The 14385-nt window shown below is 28.2% G+C and overlaps 1 protein-coding gene across 2 annotated transcripts; it reads left to right on the top strand.

Annotated features, from left to right (window-relative positions):
* The first annotated feature begins 9315 nt into the window (after positions 1-9315).
* LOC109146498 (signal peptide peptidase-like 1) lies at positions 9316-13275 on the top strand. 2 transcript variants are annotated; one of them, XM_019294153.1, is made up of 4 exons: positions 9316-9408; positions 9957-11015; positions 12620-12826; positions 12952-13275. In XM_019294153.1, the coding sequence occupies exons 2-4, from the start codon at positions 10218-10220 to the stop codon at positions 13066-13068; spliced, it is 1122 nt and encodes a 373-aa protein (XP_019149698.1). In that variant the 5' UTR covers positions 9316-9408; positions 9957-10217; the 3' UTR covers positions 13069-13275. The 2 variants fall into 2 exon arrangements, with proteins under 2 accessions (XP_019149698.1, XP_019149699.1); XM_019294154.1 differs by having other exon boundaries at positions 9389-9496.
* The last annotated feature ends 1110 nt before the right edge of the window (positions 13276-14385 follow it).

Below are 14385 nucleotides of genomic sequence, written 5' to 3'. Positions count from 1 at the left end.
TTTTGATGTTCTATCACTTTTGGTGCACAACTTTAAAATTTTTTAATTTTGGTGCCTAACTTTGTTATTTTTATTAGTTTTGGTCCTTTTAGCTAAATTGATAGCGAAATGTTGCTGGATTTTATATTTTTAGGGGTAAAATTGTCATCCCAAGGAAACATCTTCAATATCTAAACAAAATCACTGTAAAATCATATCTATAGGTGTTTGATCGATGAGAATAATGGTGAAGACGGGCAGAAACCAGACAGGTCTATGGGATTTATAATTTCGACCATTGGCAAACTCTTCTTTTTCTCTTAATATGATTTTTCTTTTGTTTAAATATTGAAGATCTTTCCATGGAATGGCGATTTTGCCCCTAAAATATAAAATTCAAAAATATTTTACCGTCAATTTGGGTGGAAGGACCAAAACTGATAAAAATAACAAAGTTATGCACCAAAATTGAAAAAATTTAAATTTGTGCACCAAAAGTGATAAGAACTCAAAAGTCGTGGGACCAAAAGTAAAATTAATTCTATTCAAGATTTAAGTGTTTTTGAACATCCTCCGTCATTTCTTTAGACTTCAATAGATCCTCCATGAAAATTTTAGAGTATTTCATGGTTTATGAGAGTTTTTGTTCGGAATTGTTGCTTTTGAGGTGTTCTTAAAAAAAAAATGATGTCAAGCACCTTGTGCTCAGATGACATATAATGACTTCTTCCATGTGAGAGTTCATGAGAGGCATTGTTGGACGTTGTTGACTCTGTGTGCTTTATTAAATTGAAAAAGTATGTTTTAAAAGATACTAAAATGTAATAGAGTCATTACCATTCAAAAAAAATGATGAATATGAAGAAATCTATATCTATATCTATATATATATAAAAGTAAAATCCTCCTAACAAATTTTTCCCCCAAAACTTTTGTAGTAAAACTTATTTGGTAAGTAAATGTCAAATGGAAAATAAATAAATAATAATAATAATAATGTTATTACCTTAAATAAATAAATTATTATACTTTCCCTTAAATAAATAAATTATTATACTTTCCTTTTGAATTAGTATTTTCTACTTATAAATACAATGGCTTCTTCAATCAAAGAATCCCAGACTCATCCCTCTGCTTTTTTTTGTATGAATTTTCTACATTTTTCTAACTATATTCTCATGTACTTCAATATGTTTTGCAGTTTATATCATGTGGTATGAGTTTGAAGATACTTAAGGAGGCTCTGCTTCAACAAAAGGAAATTGAGGAGGAAAAGCATTTGTAACAGAACCCTATTTGTTTAGTTTTTATGAAAGATTGTAGAGATGCGATCGAGGATGATAAAGACGGTAATTTTGATAATTTTGTAAGATTTTCTGAAACTTAGAGTTAGTATGTTGACTTCAAGATTTGTACATGTCATTCAAGTTTCTATGATTTTTTTTTACCAAGCATAGTTCATTTTACAGCATTTTTATAATTAATATATATATGTGTGTGTGTGTATATATATATATATATATATATATATATATATATATATATATATATATATATATATATCACAACTTGAGTAGAGTGTTTGTTTAACCTATTAAAAATCTCGCTATATTTGATTTTTTCTAAATTTTTGTAAAACACAAAAATAATGATTATTTTAAAAGAAGAAATAAATAACAAATACAATTTCAGATTTTGTGTTACTCCATTCACATATTAGTATAAATAAATAAAAAAGTAATAAAATAAAACACAAAGGAAATATAAATTTTTAACCAAAAATTTAATTAGAGAAATCTCCCAAAAAAATCCACGTTGTACTGAACCCAAATAAAAAAATATTGGCAAAGGCACAATCATAAGGATCAAAGGGAACAATGGAAGACCCAGAAATCCAGACATCATTGATGTACCGAACGGTGATGAGAGACTTAGAAATAGGAATATCATTATGAATGAAAACGGAGATTGTCTTGACACCCGAATTTAGTTTAAGGAGAAGTTTACTCTTGAGTACAAATGTCTCCTCAATGGATTTTGTATGGTCATATAGAGTGTATTTATACACCATGGATGAGTTCAAAATAGCACAATATTGAAATTATAAAATGGTAAGAGATCTCAAAAAAGGTAAAACTTTCAAATTTTCAGTTAATACACAAAATGTTATAATCGCCGAAAATATATATCTCTAACTTTAGACAAAAATTTAAAACGAAATCATAAACAATTTTAATAATTGACTATTTCATTTCTATGTTTCTTGAAAAATGATGGGCATGATCAGGCTGACTCATCGTGAAATATAATAATTAATGAATTACCATTAAAATTAGTATAGTAATGAAAGAATTAATTATCATTTGTATGTTGATGTTTTCCCCCGTTTATTACCATTCAAATGTTTGATACCAAAAATTATACTATATAAACACAAAATATGCATATATCGTAAATATGCAATTTATATATATATGCCCCTAAGTTTTGGGGATAAACTTGGTTAGGAGGATTTTACTCTTAATTATATATATATATATATATATATATATATATATATATATATATATATATATATATATATATATATATATATATATATTATTCTCATAATTTTTATTTACTTCTTTTGTGTTATTATTATGGTAATTTTATGGTAATGTATTTAAATATTGGAAGAAAACAAATGTTATAATTAATGAAATTATTGTAATAATTGCCACAATATTTGATAATTATAATTAATATAATTAATGAAATTGAGAAATATATGATTTCTTCCATAGACATATTTGTGACAATTTCATTAAATTATAATTAATAAAATATGAAATATAATTAAAGAAATGCAATTTAAAATTAACAAAACATGAATATTTATAATTTTTTTAAATATACATACATATACTCTTTAAATTTCTAAATATAATTTTTTAAGTATAAATCTATCAATATAAATTATAATTAATGAAATTATATTATAGGACTTTCCTATATACATATTAATAAATATTATGTGTATATACAAAGTATTATACAATCATATAAGGATATGCGTCCGATTAGAATATTTATTTATTCATACAAAATTTAGAATTTACATTTTTTTTATTGATTTCTAAGTACAATTCTCTTAGTTTTTATTATTCATATTTTTAAATTTCATATATAGATATGAAATACAATTTGGAATAAATCAACTTAATTATATGAATTTTTTTTATAAATTTATCTAAATATGTACATGATTAGAGAATATATTAACCATACAAAATTTTAATTTTAATTTTGTATGTTATGAAATAGATACTTGACTAAATATATAAAAGTCCAACTATATTATTATATTGTACATTTAAACATCTTTTTATTTTTTCTATTTTTATTTTAAATTCATAATAACAAAAATAAAATTCCGTGCAATGCATGGATAAAACACTATATTTAAAAAATACAATTTGATAAATATCATAAATTAATTAGTAAAATATCATTTATGTTTATAATAATTAAATAAAAAACAAATAATTCAACTATGTGAACCAATAATAATAATAATAATAATAATAATAATAATAATAATAATAATAATAATAATAATAATAATTAGTAATATTATTGTTCAATATAATATTTAAAAAAAAAACTTATTTTAATTGGTAATGTATATTCTATATTAATCTATATTTATATTCTATATTAATTAATAAAAACAAATCATCCTTTACGAGCTCCCGCCTAAACAATTAATAGTAATATGAAAAAATGAAAAAGAATGGAAGGAAGTCGTACCCCCAAACAATTAATAATAATATTGGAAAGAAAATTAATAATAATATGGAAGTATGGAAAATAATGAAAGGAAATATTATTCATGTGAATGTTTTCTACACTCTGAAAAATGAAAAAAATCAATAAGCAGTATAAGGAAAATAATCATTAAGATATTTTATATTAATCTTTTACGGAAGATTTTGCGTAAAAAATAGAAAATGAATTGGTTAATACTAATTTAGTCTTATTTTACTATTAATCTTTATAAAAAATTATGCGTAAAAAAATGTAATAAATTGGTTATTAATAATGTAGCTTAATTTTACTATATTAATCTTTAAGAAAAATTATGCATAAAAAATATAATAAAATCGGTTATTAATAATTTAGCTTTATTTTACTATTAATCTTTAAGGAAGATTTTGTTAAAAAATAAAATAGAATTAATTATTAATAATTTAAATTAAAATTAAAATACATATATTTTCCTATCCGTAATACAATTTTACTTACAGTTTTACAAAATCTTCAAATAATAATTGGTAATATTATTGTTCAATTATAATAAAAACTTTAAGTTTAATTGGTAATCTATATTCTATATTAATTAATAAAACAATATCCTCATTTACCAGTTCTCGCCTAAACAATTAATAATAATATGAATAAATAGAAATGAATGGAATGAAGCCGTACGCTAAAACAATATAGAATAATATTGGGAATGAAATTAATAATAATATGGGAAAATAGAAATGAATGGAAGAAAATGTTAGGATGTGAATTTTTTATACACTCAGAAAAATAGAAAAGAATCAATAAGCAGTATAAGAAAAAGAATCATTAAGATACTATTAGTCTTTTTAGGAAAGATTTTGCATAAAAAATTGAATAGAATTGGTTATTAATAATTTAGCCTTATTTTACTATTAATCTTTAAGAAAAATTCTGCGTAAAAAAATGTAATAGAATCGATTATTAATAAGTTAGCTTTATTTTACTATTAATCTTTAAGAAAGATTTTGCTTAAAAAAATGAAATAGAATCAATTTATCTATGTATAATTAAAAACAAAATCATCCTAATTCATTTTTCCTCCCAAACTTTTGTAGTAAAGCTTATTTGGTAAGTAAATCTCAAATGAAATAAAATCTATTAATTCGTAAATAATAATAATAATAATAATAATAATAATAATAATAATAATAATAATAATAATAATAATAATCCAAACAAAACTATATACAAATTAAAATTAAAATTAAAAAAATAAGAAGAAGACAAAGGTGACTCCCCTTTGTAAATGATGTGGGATCATTTTGATCCCACATTGAAAATGTTTGGAAAGAGGAGCTCTTGAGCTCCTCTATATAAGAGGATCATTGCTTCTTTTACAAACATATAATTGTTTGCCCATCAATGTGGGCCAGTATTGAGAAGTCCAAAGACTTTTTTTTTTTTTAGTATTATTGACTCGACAAATTATGCTGTGGCACCGTGTCCACCTTGCAAAGTAGACACAGTTCAAAAATTGTTCATAATTATGAATATATAGTTCTATAATTATAAACATAGTGTTGTGAACATTATTATAAACATATAGTTATGTAATTATGAATATAGAGATTTAATAATTGTGAATATGAAATTCAAAAATTATGAATATATATATCCAAACAAAACGATATACAAACATCATCATCCAAACAAAACGAAAAAAAAAATAAGAAGAAGACAAAAAGGCCAGGCTCCCCTTTGTAAATGATGTTGGATCATTTTGGCTCCCCTTTCTAAATGATGTTGGATCATTTTGATCCCACATTGAAAATGTTTGGAAAAGGAGCTCTCTCCTCTATATAAGAGGAGCAATGCTCTTCTTAGAAATATAATTATTTGTCCATCAATGTGGACAAGTATTGAGAAGTCCAAAGGCAAATATTTTATTTTTTGAGTACTATTGACACGTCAAATTATGTTGTGGAATCGTGTCCACTTAGCAAGGTAGACACAGTTCTAAAATTGCTCATAATTATATATATAATTCAAAAATTATGAATATATAGTTCTAAAATTATGAATATAGTGTTGTGAACATAATTATGAACATATAGTTATGTAATTATGAATATAGAGAGTCAATAATTGTGAATATGAAGTTTAAAAATTATGAATATATAGCTTTATAATTATGAACATATAGTTTAGTAATTATGAATATAGAGTTTTGTAATTGTGAATATAGAGTTCAATAATTATGAATATGAAGTTCAAAGATTCTGAATATTTAGCTTTATAATTATGAACATATAGTTCAGTAATTATGAACATAGAACTGTGTCCACCTTGCAAAGTGGACACGATTCCACAACATAACTATTCGATTCACCGTGTTACATGTAGTATCTGTTCATATAGACTTACTCAACCTATTGAAGCCCAACGTTTCAAAAGGCTCTTATTTAAGAAACCTTATTTTAATGGCTTCTTATTTTAGTTTCTTTTTTTTTTTAATTTATTAGGGGGTTTGGCTAAGATTAACCCAAAATGTATATGTGTTGTTTTTAGCAGTTTGGAGCAAATTGTTAAGTTATTAAATAATATTTTTGATGTTTTGATTAAATATAAAATGTTAAACAAGCGAATTTTTTAAAATTTTGGAGAATTCTCCAAATTATCAAATTACAATAACAACAACACCAACAATAATAATAACAACAATAACAATAACAATAACAATAACAATACCAATAACAATAATAATAATAATAATAATAATAATAATAATAATAATAATAATAATAATAATAATAATAATAATAATAATAATAATAATAATAATAATAATAATAATAATAATAATCCAAACAAAACTATACACAAAATAAAATTAAAATTAAAAAAAAAATAAGAAAAAACAAAGAGGAGTCACAGACTCATTTTGTAAATGATGTGGGATCATTTTGATCACACATTGAAAATGTTTGAAACGAGAGAGCTTATTTATATAAGAGGAGCAAAACTCCTCTTACAAACATAATTACTTGCACATCAATGTGGGCAAGTATTGAGAAGTCAAAAGGTTCTTATTTAAGAAGCTTTAGCGTTGTCTTCTTATTTTGTTTTTATTTATTTATTTATTTATTATTAGTGGGGGTTTGGATAGATTAACCCAAAAATGTATGTGTTGTTTTAATTTTTAGCAGTTTGGAGCAAATTGCTAAGTAAAAAAAAAAAAAAAAAAGGCAAAGGGGAGCCACATGCTCCCTTTGTAAATGATGTGGGTTCATTTTCATCCCAAATTGAAAATGTTTGAAAAGATGAACTCCTGAGCTCTTCTATATAAGAGGTACAAACATAATTGTTTGCCCATCGATGTGGCGAGTATTAAGAAGTCAAAAGGTTCTTATTTAAGAAACCTTAGCTTTGTCTTCTTATTTTAGTTTTATTTATTTATTATTTGGTATTTATTATTGGGGGTTAGGAAATATTAACTCAAAATATATGTGTTGTTTTAGATTTTAGCAGTTTGGAGCAAATTACTTAGTTATTAAATAATATTTTTGGTGTTTTGAGTAAAGATAAATTGTTAAAATGACGAATTTGTCAATAATAATAATAATAATAATAATAATAATAATAATAATAATAATAATAATAATAATAATAATAATAATAATAATCCAAACAAAAAGATATACAAAATAAAATTAAAATTTAAAAAAAAAAAATAAGGAGAAGACAAATGGGAGTCACGGGCTCCCTTTGTAAATGATGTGGGATCATTTTGATCTCACATTGAAAATGTTTGGAAAGAGGAGCAATGCTCCTCTTACAAACATAATTGCTTGCCCATCAATGTAGGCAAGTAACCTGAAGGGTGTGGTTGAGTGTAAGGGACTCATCCATCCTTAACCAAAGGTCAAGAGTTCGATCCTTGGATTTGGGAATGGAGCAGCCTTAAATCTCTAAGCCAGCTGTCCCACCCAAAAGAGGTGCTTACAATTTAGCGAGGGGATTAGTCACTGTGTCCAACGGTGGAAACCCTGGGTTTATAAAAAAGAAAAAAAATCAATGTGGGCAAGTATTGAGAAGTCCAAAGTCTTTTTTTTTTTTTTTTTTTTTTTTGGTTTGAAGTAAAGGAAAATTAAAAATGAAAAGGAAATATTTTAATAATAATATTTTACATCATCAAATAGTAAAGACATATTTTAAAAAATAGTAAAGAAAAAATGGAACGAAAATATTTCATTAATAATATTTTACATCATCAAATTAAAATGGAACGAAAATTAGGTAAAAATATCACTGCATCTATATTCTAATTGACTGATTGATTGGAAATAAAAAAGAATAATTAACTGAAAATGAATCTAATATTACTAATTGACTGAAAATATAAAAGGAAATGAATATTAATAATTGACTGCAAATAAAAAATGATATATAATTGACTAAAAATGGTAAGATCATTGCATTTTAATTAAAAATTGAACAAAAATTAAAAATTGGAGGAAAATATTCCAATAATATTATTCTACATTATCAATAGTAAATGCATATTTTAAACAATAGTAAAGGTAAATTAAAAATTGAACGAAAATATTTCAATAATAATATATACATCATCAATTAAAAATGGAACGGAAGTTAGGTAAAAATAGCACTGCATTTGATATTCTAATTGATTGAAAATAAAAAAGAATAATTGGCTGAAAATGAATCTGATATTACGAATTGACTGAAAATATAAAATGATAACTAATTGAGTGATATTCTACCATTATATATTTTCACCCAAGTAACCCGTCCTGATGGAGAAGATGTTAGCTCTAGACGAAGATGAACGAGATTGTGTTGTCACTACCAATGTCGTTTACAAAGAGGTTTCAATAATGTGTAAATATAATCGGTGATATTATTTTTTTTTAAATGAAAAATTGCTATATATCTAGGCAAAAAAATATATCTTCCATACAAATGAATATGGATATCAATTCATTTCTATAACTGAGTTGTTAGAGAACGAGCACATTTACCTAATGTATGAAAATACTAAACAATGATAAATATAATCTTCAAAATTATAGGACCGCATCCGTACATCTAGACATTAGCTATTAATTTGAGCAATTATTTGCACAAATTCAAGCAATGATAACATCAAAATATATAAACGATTCAAATCATATCTTTAAGTGCACTATATAATATTTGATGTTCTAATTTAAATAATTATATATCGATTCATATATTCTTAATATATTACAACATATTAATTTCGTGCATCGCACGGGTGCAAATACTAGTATGAATAAAAAATAAAGAGAAAACATTTATTAGGCCTCCAAGTCAACTAAAAAAATCCAGCATTTGAGAAATGGATTGTGCCCTAGAAGAAATTTGGGCAATGAAGAATTACGAATAAAGAAGAGGCCCAAGACCAATGAGTATGGGCCGCTCATGTTTTATTTATTTCTTCATTCAGACTACAACCCGATCAAATTAGACCCGACCCTGTTCCGCTAATGTGCTACCTACGCGTCAACTGTCAAAGCGCCGATTATTTGCCGATAAAATCTGAAAAAAACGCCCATTTCTACCTTTACGCATTGCGAGGAGTGTGCCCTCCCGTCTTTCTGGCTCTTCAAGTCCAAGGTAAGTCCATCTTCCACCTCCGAGATCGAATCTTTTAAGGCGTTTTAAGCTGTAAATCGATTTCGTCCTGTCACCTTCCTTCGATATTGTAAGGTTCAGCTCGCTTTCTCTAATGATTGTTTGTTTGTTTGTCTGTCGGTCGGTTTCTTGTGCTGTCGTTTCGTGTGAATTGCATCGGTTTTCCTGATTTTCTTCCTTGTAAAAATTACAATCGCTTTGAATGGTCATCATTTCTTTTCAATTTGAATCCTAAAGCGAACTGAAGATCAACATTCACCTTTATTACATAATAATAATAAATAAATGAGTGAATAAATCATAATATAAAGAAAAACAATTACTAGGTATTGAGAGCACAAATGTGTTTGTTTGGTTGATGATGTTTATATTCATGTCGGATGAAATTTGGTCAATTAGATGAGTGTGGAAACTGAGTTTTGTCCATTTTGCATTAAATGTTGTAAATATGAGTTTTTTTTTTTTATTTACTTGTTTGGCTAGTTCTCATTCATATTACTGCAAATAAGATGTCAATATAACTTTTTCAGGCAGTCTGAGTTCTTGGGTCAGCTAGTATGCACTGAAAAGACTCAGATTTTGCTGTCCAACAGTGGAGGGAATGAAGTAAAAGTTGGAGCCTTGGTTTTTTAAGGAATTTACTCAAGGCAATATTATCTGTATTATTTAAACGAGTGTCGGGTTTGAGGCATAAACACAAGCTAAGTACTATAGGTAAGCTGGTTTAAGCTAGGCGTTGTGTCAGAGTGATATAAAATTGGGAAAACTGTTTACTCCTTACTTTGTCAAAGATGGAGCCTCTATGGAAGCTAATGTTTTTGCTTGAACCCGCTCCAGTCTCTCTCATTTTGACTGCAATACTTGTTTCATATTGTTCTGCATTTCGAGCTCTAAACTATGGGAAGGAAATGGAGCGAAACCGTGATTTATCAGAAGCATCAATCACTTTAGACAGGTCTCAGGCCCTTATGATACCCATAATGAGCTCTTGCAGCTTGCTTTTGATGTTCTATTTGTTCTCTTCCGTGTCTCAACTTCTCACAGCTTTCACTGCCGTTGCCTCAGCATCATCGCTGTACTTTTGTCTGTCGCCATACTTTGCTCAAATTAAGTCTCAGTTTGGTTTATCTGACCCCTATGTATCCAGATGCTGTTCCAAATCATTTACCCGCATCCAAGCATTTCTGACATTTATGTGTGTTGGCATAGTTGTAGCATGGCTTGTCTCTGGGCATTGGATATTGAATAATTTGTTGGGGATCTCTCTTTGTATTGCTTTTGTGAGCCATGTGCGCCTTCCAAATATCAAGATTTGTGCAGTGCTCCTGCTGTGTCTGTTTGTGTATGACATATTTTGGGTATTTTATTCCGAGAGATTTTTTGGAGCAAATGTGATGGTTTCAGTAGCAACACAACAGGCATCAAATCCCGTACACACTGTTGCTAATAGCTTGAGTCTTCCCGGGTTGCAGTTGATTACAAAGAAACTGGAGTTGCCTGTCAAAATTGTCTTTCCCAGGAATTTGTTAGGTGGTGTAGTTCCAGGAAATGCTGCTGCTGACTTCATGATGCTTGGTCTTGGAGACATGGTAATGAGCACTTCTACATTGATTTAAAAAATTCTGTTTCTGAAACCCACAACTTTAGCTGCCTATATTTACTTTATTTTTTCTCCCATTTTTTCTTCTGGGATTTTTGCAAACATAATAATTGATCATTCTCATATGTAGCTGTAGTGAAGAAATAAGGTTCCGACATCAGGAGAACATAAAAATTGTTTCACTTGTCTCTAGGTCTATGGCAGAAATGAATTCTACTTCTATAAATTAATAGACAAGCCATGACATAAAATAGAATAATCTACTAATCTTTTTATGATGAGCTTTTTCTCATGCTTGTGCACCTGCATATTCTGGCGGTTGGTAGCTTCTCTTTTGTTGCTTTGATAGCGACGGGTGCTTTGTCTATACAACTGGTTTATACTTTATCACTTTACCCAAGTGATTATTTAATTTCACTGTTGTAGTTTAATCAATGATGTGTGTGATCATATTTTATAGATAACAAGGTAAGAGTGTACAATTATATAATTTATTTTTAATGTCATGCCCTACTCAGAGTAGGCAAACCGGAAGTCCATTATAACGGCAGTATATAACATCAATCATACTTCATCAACTAGTAAGCCTGCACGTACATGATTTTACTCCAAATCTAGATCAAAGGGTTATATTTCCTAGCTCGGCTAAATGATATTCCTTTCTTGAAGCATTTGGGACACTTAACCAACAATGATTGCATATGTAAGAGAGTTTGTGATTAGTCCAATAGATATGATTATGCTGATAATCTTTTTTTCCATTAGATTTGGGCAGTCCATTACACATCGAAGTTGGGTGATGGATATCAATCTGTTGCTCTTCTTTTATCTATTGTTTGTGAATTCGTTTTCTTCTGGTACCTGTGTATTGCTTGTTTTTTGCTGGATGTTCAAATGTCTGGTTAATGGGATGTCTCAATTTCACTTCTGATGTTCCTTTCCATACTTTTTGCTTGAGGGTGGAGGGAAGAGCTTCTACTTTTAGACCTTGAGAAACACTGGCTAGATTCATCTTCGCAATAACCCAATGTTCACAGTTTTCCTTTTTCTCCTTTTATGTGGTCTTGTATGTCTTTAGTTTAAGATATTTCAATGTAATTCAAGTGTGCATAGTGTCCTAAGGCAAGAATATCGCAGAAGTACTTGAAAGCCTCGAAGTGAACTTAGATTACTTGAAAACTGAACTTGTTTGGATGGTTACAAATGAGGCCCCTTTAGGGGTATTTATACTTATTCCACCTCCTCAATGGAGGATGGAGATCTATTTGATCCTATGGTTAAGAATTGTTCTCTAGAATCCTCTATAATTCTCTACAAAACCAAGAGGATTCTCTAATGTTCTAGAATATTCTTAAGGCATCCCTACATCTTCTAGTGTTATGTACCTGCTTCTAAACTATTCTACAAGCTAAGGGATGATATGTACAAGTGCTAGAAAATTCTAGAGTGTCGTAGCAAACCTCGGAATCTCGTAGAGATGCTATCCGGGCGCTACAATAGTCTACAATGAGTTTACTAAAAATTAGGCCCGGAAGATGATTGGAAAGTGGCACTCTATCATTACATTTTTGTTAATATGCAATTCTGTTTCAGGCCATTCCTTCTATGCTTTTAGCATTGGTTCTTTGCTTTGACCATCGAAAGAGCAGGGAGTCTGTGCCTCCTTCCAAGGGTGATGGCTCGTCTTCAAAAGGTTTCAAGTACATATGGTATGCTCTAACAGGGTATTCACTTGGACTGATTTCAGCCTTGGCTGCCGGCATCTTGACACGCTCACCTCAACCAGCACTCCTATACTTGGTATATTAACGAAAGCCTTTTAGCTCTTGCTTCATTAAACAATATCAACCTCCAATCCTAACTCCATAATTTCTCGATTTCCAATTAAGTACTCTGTAAATTCGTCGTGTGTTTGATGAACTCAGGTACCGTCTACCCTGGGACCAGTTATTGTCATTTCCTGGATGAGAAGGGAGCTAGCAGAGCTGTGGGAGGGCTCAGTTCCAAACATAAATGAGAAAACTCATTTTACAGAAGTATGAAGCTCATTTCCTTGGGAACACTTCATTTCGACAGAGCTTGCCTTTGTAGATTTAGTTGGGATTCATAATCCCTGACCTGCCTGGATAATTTGTTAATACGAAAATCATCATTTTGTTTTGTATTAAGTACTAATGAAGCAGTATATTTCAGAGAGGGTTACAGCTCTGTTTTCCAGACTTAAATTACAAAATGTTACTTTGTTCCACCCGGTTTCTGAATTTTCATCTTGGGAAATCCCATACTTTTCCATTTATGACTTAGGAGAGCATACAGATTAGTGGATTTTGCTTAGTTTTTGAGGTTAACATTGGTGATGTGGAGAAAGAGAGAAAATTTGGGGATGTTCGGTGGTTTTTTGTAGGACCTATAGGAGAGAGAAAATAAAAAAGAGGCTCAGTTTTTGCGTGTTTGTTGGCGCGTCAAGAGGTTTTTTTTTTTTCCTGCTATGAAGGGTTAGATTTTTTTTTTTTTTTTTTTCCTTCTTCTCTTCCTTATCTCTATCCTAATTGATGCATCAAAAAATCAAAAATCACATAAAAATCACCTACTATTGAGGATGTCTTGGAGTGTTTTCAATAGTTTAGAATGAAAAATAAATGGATTGTTTTTAAAAAGTTTATAATTTAATAATTCTTTAAAAATTCATGATTGTGATTAGTCGCCCCTTCTTTATTGAAGAAGGTAATAGCAACTCCCCTACCTAATAATAATCATAACGACAAAGGTGATTGCAACTCGCCTACCTAATAATAATAAGGGGTGTTTGGTTCACGAAATGTTAGATTACTGGGAATAATAAATTTTTGTGTTTAGTTAAAATTGAGGTATGTAATATAATCATATTTGATTTAGGGTTATCTTTTATTTTATATATATATATATATATATATATATATATATATATATATATAAAAGATAACATAAAATATATATTTTTAAATAATTAGAATTAAAATAGAAAAATTTGTAAATATCCAAGGTTATCTTACATAACCTAAGAAAATAAAGGCAATCACATTTCCTTCAAAATCCTACGATTTTTCAACTTGGTCAAGTTAACTACCCATGGATCATGGTTAAAGTAATTATTTGAAAATTTAGCTTAAAACGTAGCAAAATCCTAGTCGGAGAACCCTAAATGGTATTAATTAACTCTAATAATAATGATCGATTCTTAAGCTTCGATACAATAAGAGTATTTGGACCCTTTTCTCAATTTATAACACTAGCAAGATACTTTGAGCTATTTTACACTTCATTTTAAAGTTTTTCTCATTAAAACAATTTTACTTCCATAGATACAAAGCAGGCAACTA

The sequence above is a fragment of the Ipomoea nil genome, unplaced genomic scaffold (genome assembly GCF_001879475.1).
Source record: "Ipomoea nil cultivar Tokyo-kokei standard unplaced genomic scaffold, Asagao_1.1 scaffold1932, whole genome shotgun sequence".
Lineage (NCBI taxonomy): Eukaryota > Viridiplantae > Streptophyta > Magnoliopsida > Solanales > Convolvulaceae > Ipomoea > Ipomoea nil.
The sequence above is the reverse complement of the archived record's forward strand: the minus strand, read 5'-3'. Positions and strand labels throughout refer to the sequence as shown.

Coding starts and splice junctions, on each gene's coding strand:
- LOC109146498 (XM_019294153.1), top strand. CDS start 10,218: ATGGAGCCTCTATGGAAGCTAATGTTTTTGCTTGAACCCGCTCCAGTC. Junction 11,016..12,619: donor TGCTTGGTCTTGGAGACATG/GTAATGAGCACT, acceptor ATTCTGTTTCAG/GCCATTCCTTCTATGCTTTT. Junction 12,827..12,951: donor AACCAGCACTCCTATACTTG/GTATATTAACGA, acceptor TGATGAACTCAG/GTACCGTCTACCCTGGGACC.